General features: G+C 41.7%; 1 protein-coding gene across 1 annotated transcript in view; it reads left to right on the forward strand.

Annotated features, from left to right (window-relative positions):
- The window catches only part of LOC108104402, a 45341-nt gene that overhangs the window by 33234 nt on the left and 2032 nt on the right, over positions 1-10075 (forward strand). The window contains exon 6 of the mRNA XM_017210448.1: positions 9259-9316. Within this exon, the coding sequence (XP_017065937.1) occupies positions 9259-9316 (58 nt within the window). The remainder of the gene's footprint in view (positions 1-9258; positions 9317-10075) is intronic.

The following is a 10075-nucleotide window of genomic DNA, read 5'->3' on the forward strand; positions in this document are numbered from 1 at the left end:
CATGCCAAATGTTAATGATGCTCGTTGTCTGGTGCAGTTTTTTTATTTTTTTAGTTTTTCTTGTTTTCTTTTTAGTTTTTTTTTTCAGCCAAAGATCGGCTGGGACTTCTGGCCAAACTTGGCTTACAAGGTGATTACGTCGCCAGGCAGCTGCCTGGTTACGATTCGGGCTAAATGGTCATGATTAGCGGGGACTTTGAAAGCCCTAGACCTCTGAGGGGTTGCTAGGCAATGGTTGGGATATAAGGTATGGAAAAGGGTTGAATTGGGGATGGCTTAAAGGGGGTTTGAGGTCTTGGGTTAACACTAACTTGGGGGGTTTTTTAATCAGAGTATATTAATGCTGCTTGGTAGTTTCCTTAACATAGTTAAACTTAAACCAAGTTATTACTTGATACGAAACTCAGAAGTCAAATAAGTACTACTTAGTTAATGTTAAAACTTTGTTTAATAGCAAATTATTAAATAAGAAATATTAAATTGAAGTTTTGTCCTTTAAAAATACGCTCTTTGATCTACAAATATTGATGCTAAGTAGCTGTGTTTTGAGTCTTTAAAATTAGCCTTCCTAAGATTCTCATTTTTGGAAAAGGAAAATGTTAAATTGGAAGAGGTCAAAGAAATGATTTTAATTAATATTTTATGCATGTAGTTTATTAATTTATCTTTAAAGTTTCTTCTACTAAGATCAATTTTCGGGGACTAATAAAAAGATTTCCTCTTTCCTCAAATTTCTATTAAAATTACATTATTAAAAGTCATTTTTCTCGCTTACTTTTCTTACTTTTGGGTATCTTTAAGCTATTTCTTTTTCTTAGATTATCAAAACAATAATATATTAATATTTGAATATTAAACAGACATCTTTATAAGATCTTCATTGATGGTAATATCATTTTAATTGGCCTGGCACGATTGAGGAAATGCGAAAATCCGATTGCAGCTAGCGATCTTCGATTCACGGCATCAATTTACGTAGATTTCTTTGGTTGTATATGTCTGTTAGTGCCCCTTATGCCCCACGTTTTTCCAAGTTTTCCAAGGGGGGGCGGGCAAGTTGATCGTGGCGCTTCCTGCTTCGCTGAGTTGCAACCATTCGAATTCGATCGCCATGCAACAGTTGCAACTCCAGCTTTTCCGCCGCCCGCTTTTCGCCCGCTTTTCCCATTGCTTTTCTGTTGGCTTGTAACGGTAACATTGCCTGCTAACACCATTTTCCTTTTGCTGTTGTTACGTGAGGAAAAACGAAAGTAAAACTCGCAATTTGCCGTTGCCGTTGCCATAGCCGTTGCCGCGAACGATGACGATGACTTTGGTGCAACGTTGCAATGTGCTTTTGCTTTTTGCTTTTTGCTTTTTGCTTTTGCAATTGCAGTTGGCATTGTTAGTTTTCATTTTCACATTATACTCTTTGCCGGTTGGCTCGATCGATTGTTGACTTGGTCATGGCTCGGAACTGGATTTGGAATTTGGATTTATGTGATCTTTGTGGTAAATTTCATAGATAAGGAGCTATGATCCTTAGAGATATGATCCTTTTTTAGAAAATCTAATCCTGTTGATAGGAAAACATAAACATTTTTTAGTTTATAAAGATCTTGGGCTGACTATCAGAGTATATAACCCTTCGGTGATCCTAGTATACCCACCTTTTTTCATCCGTAAGAGTTTCTTTGTCTTTCCTTTTGGTTTTCCATTTTCATTACGCCTCCTGATCGAATCAGTGAATGGGAAAAACGGGATTTTCCAGCCTAAAGCCAGCAGAAAATGAAAAAAAAAATAAAACTGGAATGTGGCACAAACACTGGCCCAGTCGAAGGGGAGAGGACGTTGGGGAGGGCATTGTGGGGTGGCCTGGCGGTGGGTTACACCGCGCTCTGTTCGTAGAGGTAAAGATCGCCTCCGCTTCTCAGCCCGCCCCACCGCTGTCGCTGTAGCTGTTGCTGTTGTTGCTTTTCTGCCCACCAGTTGGCTTGGGTTAGGCGATTGTTATGTCATACAAGGAAGCGAATGATGGCCAACAAACGAAGGCAAGGAGCATGCCCGGGGGGGGGGTTGCCTTAACGTTGGACATTGGGAAATCGCTGTAGCAGCTGGAGTTTGGTACTTGGAACTTGAAGTCTTAGAGTCTGGCAACTGACACATGAGGAAAATTAATAAAAGATAGGAAAAACTAAACAGTAACTAACTTAAAACTGATTAAAGTTGATGGGAAATATACATTTTTTTGTAAGGCTTTCCAAGAGACGATCCACATTTTATTTACTTTCCTACCTTAGCCTATGATTTCATTTTTCTAAGTGCAGTTATTTGGCACCCCCTTTCCCTCTCATCGATGCAGCATAAACTTCGTGATGTTTTCCCATTTTCATTTCGTTTTCGTTTCGCTGGCTTCGTTTTTCTAGGTTTCCTGCTGCTTTCAGCGTTAGTGGGTAAATGTTACATAATCTTCGCTTTGGTTTAAACAAAAAACCAAAAAAAAAAAAACAGACAATTGGGGAAAAAGCGAGAGCCGGGCCCATGTGACAACTCATCAGCCCCTCGAATTATTTTGCTCTTCCTGCCAGTCAATGAACTTTAACTTGGCTGGAGGTGAAACGAGTCAGAAACTGTGATTCGATTTTTTGTCTAGTTTTTGTATTTTTGAGGGGGAGTTTCGCAGGAGTGTTGTGCTGTTTTGGAGGTTGGGCTGTGGTGCCTTTGTCTTCGGGGGATCTCTTTGTGCTGGTGTTAACCCCCTTCCCCGAAGTCCCAAGTCTCTCCACAGCCATCTCCCTTTTCCGGATAATGGGCAAAAAAGCAATTAAAATGTCAAAAGCGTGCACAAAAGGAGAAAGTGTTAAAAAGAAAAAAAAAAAAGTGCAAAAAATGGTGTACTGCTCGGTGGGTTTTATTATTTTTGCTGTTTGCATTTTAACAATTACATTTTTAAAATGCGAGACAGCCGGCCAAGGCCCAGGGCAGAGCGGGTGATAGGGGGAGGGGGAAGGGGCAAAGGCAGGGAATAAAAATAAAGTTATATAGACAAAGTGACCATGGCAATGGGTAAAAAGCTTGGCTTGGTCTTTGGCAGTTAAGTAGGGATTTGATTCCTTTCCGCCTCTCAAATTATATGGCCAATAATGTGGTCGCTCATCATCGAGTTCATCGCTGAATACGTCATTATGGCCAGCGACATGACACCCAATGGCAAAGCCAGAGCGGTAAATAAACTAAAATGTATATAAAACAACAACAAAAACAAAAACAACAATAATAGCAAGTACAAGTACAGCACAACAACAATAATCATAATAAACATTTGAACAACTTTCACTTGGCGCTTGAATTCAACGCACGACAAATTCAAACGACAACGATCAAAGCCTATTGTGTGTGCATATGTGTGTGTGTGTGTGTGTGGGTGTATCTACACATACAAACTATACACACACACCCCCACAAAAGCGTCGATAAAGAGGCGAAACTCAAAAATGGGAAAGACTCCGAAATTCGCCCATGCAAAAACGTTCAAAAAAAAAAAACGGCGATGAAACGAAATGGAATACGAATTGATTTGATTCATGGAATTGGTGAGTGTATATCGAGTCATTCGATTACCAACTCAAACAAATTTCGATAAATAATTATCATTTCTATATATAAACTGCAATTAGGGGCTTTCTTTCCTTACTTTTCTGATATTTAGGAGAGGTTTATGGGATTATTTTGTAGGCCAAAAGTAGAGAACATTTCTATAGCTTTCTATATACACTTTTGTTGGAGGATTTATATAGTTATATAACTGCTAAGTTCCTCTAAAAATTGTATGCCCCAAGCTGTTGCTGCAACCTTTCTTTTGGCTATCTGCCTAGCGAGAGGGAGTTAGATAAAAGCAGATTTGATCACGACTCCCGTCTTCGCCCACAAGGAAATCTTTAATCCGCGCCAGCAGCTTCCTCTTTGGCTCGTGATTCAGACCGGTCCTGGCCAGACTTCCTTTCACCTGGAGATCGTAGACTGCAGCTTGGCTTCTGCCTGGCAAGATCAGTCTGCCGGGCTAATGTGAGTTTCCTTGGGACTTGGGGCAGGAGGAGCTGCTGGCTGGGGTCTGTCAATGCCAGTGACACACTTACGCTAACAGCGTAATCACATGTGCAGGCTCTTGGCATATGGCAAATGGCATATAGCGTACAATGCCACACACACACACACATACACATATAGCTATGCATATATATATATATCCAGGACTCAACTGGGCTGTCATGTGCAGCAGGCATTGTCGGAGCGTATCGATGTCCTTGGCGGTGCGTTGAACCTTTTGCATTGCTTACGTGTTGCCTTGGAATGGCCTGCACAGAGTTGGGTGGCAATTTGGATAGGAGGGGGTGTGTGTGTGTGTGTGTTTTTGCTGCACCTGCGCAGTGGCAACTTGGCAGCCGAAAACTTGGACAACGCTCGAATCGTTGCGGCAGGTCAGTTGCCAGTTGGCAGCGAGCTTTTCCTGACCTGACCTACCCCAGTTGCTGTTGGCTTGTGCAGGCGCTGCAAAGTCGCGTCACCTTGCCAGCAGTGCCTCTTCGCTGCCCCCTCTCCACCCGAAATAACTGCCCGAAAACCCACCCAAACAACACACCCCCCTTTGTCAGTCCCCTTTTGTACGACTACTACTGCTGCCGCTGCTGCTGATGTTGCTGCTGCTGCTGCTGCATCTGCAGCTGCATGTATATGTGTTTGTTTTGCGCCCAAGTGCAAGTTCAATCTATAAATTTGAACGGATTCTGCTCTCGGCCCCGACCCTGCCCTCCCGTCCAGCCCGGACCAGCGGCTGCAGCCTCCCTAGCCGACCCCCACCCCCCCTTTCGCCGCCACATCCCTTGCAGCGGCGTGTCCTTGCCAAATTGTAAAGTTCATGCCACGCAGGGAGGAGCAAACGTCCTGTATATATGGTATATTCATGCACATAGATTATATTTCATTGCCTTTTGTTAAGTGGTTAAGTTGGGTGCCCACCCCACTACCCGTTATGTAAATCAAAATGCGACTATTTAAACAGATTCCAGATTGGAAAACAGTGAACATGAACAGTGATTATAGGAAGCTATGGCAGTTACACTATTTCGATTGCCTTTGAACTTAAAACTGATTTTAGTTTGATTTACTTTTCATGGTTTTACTCATACAAAACTTTGATTATGCAGAAACTTAAGGGGAATACTTAATTATTTTATGATTAGAGGTGTTAATTAAGCAACTATTATTCACTTTAAGGCCTCCTGAGGGTTAAACTCTTTCCTTTTGGGGTGAAAATGCTGGCTCTAGTCTAGATTGACAAAACTGAAACTGCAAGAAATCCAAGTAAAATGCAATTTTTAACAGCTTAGAAATGAAGAACCAAGAGTTGAGTCGGAGAGCTGACCTTTAACTTGGCTTTATCCCCATTTGTTCCTCTTTGCATTCCCCTCCCCATTCACCAGTCGAAGGTCAACATCTCGCACGCAGCTAAATAAGAAACAGGGAACACATAACTGGGAACGAGATCAAGATCAAGATTCGAAGCCAATCAAGTTAAAATTCTTGCGGGGATTTGTCTAGCCGGGCAGTTGGCTAGGTCTAGGCCATAGTTACTACGAAAGAGCCATAGTAGCAGCCACGATCTGGCACAGCAAGAAAAGGCTAAGTCTTTTTGGTTACTTTTAATATTTTTATGAATATTTTACCACTTTGTTAAGCTTGCTAACTTGGCTTAAAGTTGACTTTATCTTTGTTAACTGAAAATCCAGACACATTTTCTTTCTGTGCATCCCAGAGGCTTGCCTTTCGCCAGCTGTTGTTCTTGGGCGGCTTTTGTCTACCTGTCTGGCATTCCCGCCGTAAATATCAGTTTCCCACTCGACCGTTAGCTGCCCCTCTGAACAGCCCCCTCCCCCCTTTCCATCTAGCTTGCAGCTCTCCGGTTCGATGTTAAGTTCAATGCTGAAATTAGCATAAACTACCGTTAATTGCATTAGCATTAGTCTGGCCCGGAATCGCCCCCGTCGTCTCCCCTCTACAGCTATATATACTCGGTATATATACTCCCCCGATCTGCGATCACCAACGATCTCTGATCACCGATCTCTGTTCTCTGTTCTCGGCAGTCGATTGCACTTTTTATGGCGCATTCTTGGCGCATATGTCACGGCATCGGCGACAGCAGTTATCCTTGAGCAGCAGCAGCAGCAGCCACCGACATTGCATTGCGCATACGCTCCGTTGGCTGACAGATCAACTGCGGTTTCCAGGTATTTACCTGCCACGCGGTTAAGTTCATAACAAAAAGTTAAAAACAGAGAAGTGAATTTATATTCAAATTTTCATTCATTGGGAAATCTTTTTTTTATTTTTTTGGTTTTTTTGATCGAATGAGAGGTACTTAGTAAGGCTAAAAGGAAAGTGATTAAAGATCATGAAGATAGGAACATATATCTAATGCTAACCCTTATGCCTAATAATTCTGGTATACCCCAACTAACTCTATCGATTGGCTATCATAAAATATGGTTATGGTTCCCGTTCTTGTTGTTGGCGCTGGGAGGTAGTTCCGTTATGCGCAGTTTAAGACAAACATAAGTAACAACGCAGATCGGAGTGCTAGTAGATATATATAGATATATATACTATATATCCAAGTTTACTTAACATTGACACTGCTTAAGCGAGGCACTTTAGCCCTGACCAGAGAAAAGCAACAGAAATGGATTTCGGATAAGAGTAGGAACTAGAAGTTGGCTAAGAAAGGTAGAAGATCTAACTGACTAGTAACTAGCATATTGATAACTTGGTTAGGAGAGAGAGACAATTATGGTTAATAATAGGCTGGGAGTAAACTGTAGACTGAAGAGCGAAGAACGAAGAACGCAGAGCGAAGAACGCGTAGAGATAGCTACGCAAATACACGTAAAAAAGTTTGACCCAGATTCCGGGCGCTGTTTGTGTTGGTACTTATTTGTCTATAAGTATATTTTTTGTTATTTCCCTCTATCGCTCAAAAATATGTGTTATTATTTCGGTGCGTGCTGGTTAGTGTGTGTGTGTGTTTAGTACACAAACACACACACACTCCTCGCTCTTCACTGTCCAATGATCGGGAACATCAACTGCTTGATCAATTTTAGTTCATTTTAGTTTCAAAGTTCATTTGCTTGTTTTTAAGTTGTCAAACAAAAAAGCAAACTAAACTTGGGAAATGCAATTTGAAAGCTAAAACTAAGAAAGGTAATCTAGAAGTCGGCTTGATGCTACGTTCTTTCCTTTCCTTTCTCCTTTCTCTGTTGATGTTTTATGCCGGGTGCGAAGACTATGAACAAACACACACCGAAAAAGACGAAGAAATAATTTTTTGTTTAAACATTGTTAGGTTTTTTCCGGTGCGTGGAGGCGGCGGGGGAATAGAACTCAAAAACCGATGACTGCCGATAAGATAAAGCCAAAAGAACTACAAGAAGGGTGGGAGGGGGGTTTGAGGTCTCTGAGAAGAAGAAAATCGAAAAAAAAAAAAATAAGAAAAAAAGTAGAAACAACTTTTTTCCTCTATTTCGAAACGCTGGCGACCTACTTGTTGGATGTGCGGGCGTAGATCAAGGGGGTGTGTGTGGTGTGCGGCGGGCATTGGCGTGGCAGCGGGGATGCGGGGGCGGTACAACAGCCGTGTGCTGCTTTCGTTGTGTGTTGTTTTTGTGTTCCGCTCATTGTTAGAAAGAAAAATACAAAAAAAAAAAGCAGCAACAACAACAAAATAAACCGAAAAAAAAATGATTGTAAACAAAAATAAACCTTCAACTTGATACGCGTCCAGGGATGTGTTGAAGGTGTCGCCCGATAGAGATAGAGCAGCGGCGGTGGGGGGGTGCTTATGGTGCTTAAGTGGGGTGAAGGGGCGTCTTTTTTAGTTTCGGTGGGTGGGTTGGTTGCGGGGTGGCATGGGCATACAAACGTAAGCGTCTGTGTGTGTGTGTGTGTGCGTAGCTTGCCTAGAAACTGACGCAGGCATTAAGATCTTTCAATGCCTCATACCTGTACGCAATTAAGGGAGCGGTACGAGAAAGCAAGAGGGGGCAGGGCGGGGGGTAACAGATATATAGGTCACCAGCTAAACATAAATAGAGGCGCAAGATCGATGGTTCTTATCTCGCTCGCAGGGGAAACCTGGGATCAAGGGAAACGGGATTATGGCTTTTCGGAAATGTTCTAAGAATAGCAAATTACCAAATAGCCTTAATATGACATTTAAATTTCGGATAATATATATATTAATATTAAGAATTTGTAGTCCCAATCGTTAGTTAAAGTTAGGTAACTGTTTTAAGTAGCTTATCAAGAGCCCTTAGACTTAACTTTACGTTAGAAAGGAAACCCCCTAATGCCTTGAAATCTTCTTGGAAGTAAATTTGAAATTTGGAGCAGATAGATTCATCTCAGCCCACGCGAGTTTTCAAGTTCTTGGCCCAGCGCCCGTCATCTATCAACTCGCTGGAGGATTCAGGGGCAGGGAAGAGCTAAAAGCGTGAAAAGCCAATGCGGGGGAGTGGAAAACCATCGATGCTCCGTCAAATTGTGAACGCCTCAAATCGATCCCTGGCCAACTGCAGTTGTTGTTGTTGTTGTTATTGTTGTTGCCCTGCCTGTCACTTACTGTGGCGGCAACTGTCAAAATTGACCTAAAAAAGAAAACCGAAAAGAACGAACAGAAAAAAAAGTAGAAGAAGAAGAAAAGAAATATAATAAATACCAAAGAAGAAGAGACAGCAGCAGCAGAAGAAGAAGAAAATCTAAAATGAAATGAGAATTTGAAAAGCGGTAGCAGAAAACAGTGGGGGGGAGGTAAGGGGGGTTAAATATGAGGTGAGGGGTAATTTGATACACCCTGCACCCCTCCTCCCTTAGACCTTTGAAGAAATCCGAGATAATGGGTATCGCTATATGGCTATGGCCGCTTCCATATAGCGCTTCCAACATATAGAACACTTCACTTGACCGACAAACGCTCACCCAGTTTGCCCGAAAGACTATATAGAATATCTGCATTATGCAAGACTATTCTGTCCCAGAACATACGGAATCGAAACTAGAGCAATCTATTGAGCATATCTGGAGATATATATATATTGGTTGGAAATGGTTTAAGAATGTCAGTAGTAATAACTTATCATTTCCTGTAGCCTTAAATGCTTTTCCTAACAATCTTCTATCAACTTAAAAACTATATTCTCCTTCTTCTACTTCTTCTCATTGCAGTTCTTAGAGGGAATGACGCAGGCATTTCTTTTGCAGCGTTGGACTTTCGTTTTATAAGGTGAGTGCCAGCCCTAAGGATAGCTATGGGTAGATTTATGGGTTCTAGCCATAGATTTAGCTTAGATTTATGGCTTATACAGAGAATCGTAGGCGGCCAACAGGTGAATTCGAGTTGCTTCTACACAGACTGCTGCCCTATAGAGATACGTATACATATGCAAATGTATGTATGTGTGTGCATGTATATATGTATGTGTGACCCAGAAACATTATGCGAGTAAAACAGAAACAAACAAACAAACAACAGCGAAAATATTGTCAGCATTTTGCACTTTTCCAGACAGACTTTTCTCACTACTTCCCCCCTATCTCTCTCTCTCTCTCTCTCTGCCTTCTGCTCGTTCGCCCCCACTCTGCTTGGCTTGGCTTGGCTTGGCTTCTCATGAACTCTGCGTTCACTTGACATTCGTTGTGGCAACGTCACACATACACACACACACACACTCATACACTTTTGCCCAATTAAATCAGAACAAATAAATGGAGTAAACTATATCGCATAGCATAGTAACTATATCTTACATATGAATCAAAGAAAATTATATATAAATCAAGTGGCTTAAGAGTAAATCATCGGAAAAGTCAATAAAAATCAAAGGGTTTCCCCCCTCTTTGGGGAAGACTGAGAAAAGCGAAGAACGTGCACAGGTAAATAATAAAGTGCCATTAACTTTGCCCTCAATAGTTCGTTTTTCAGTTCACAAAAAAATAAAAAAAAAAAGAAGAAAAACTTTTGTTGCTGCCAAAGTCCTCGTCT

Source organism: Drosophila eugracilis, unplaced genomic scaffold, assembly GCF_018153835.1.
Source record: "Drosophila eugracilis isolate 14026-0451.02 unplaced genomic scaffold, ASM1815383v1 contig_2167, whole genome shotgun sequence".
NCBI lineage: Eukaryota > Metazoa > Arthropoda > Insecta > Diptera > Drosophilidae > Drosophila > Drosophila eugracilis.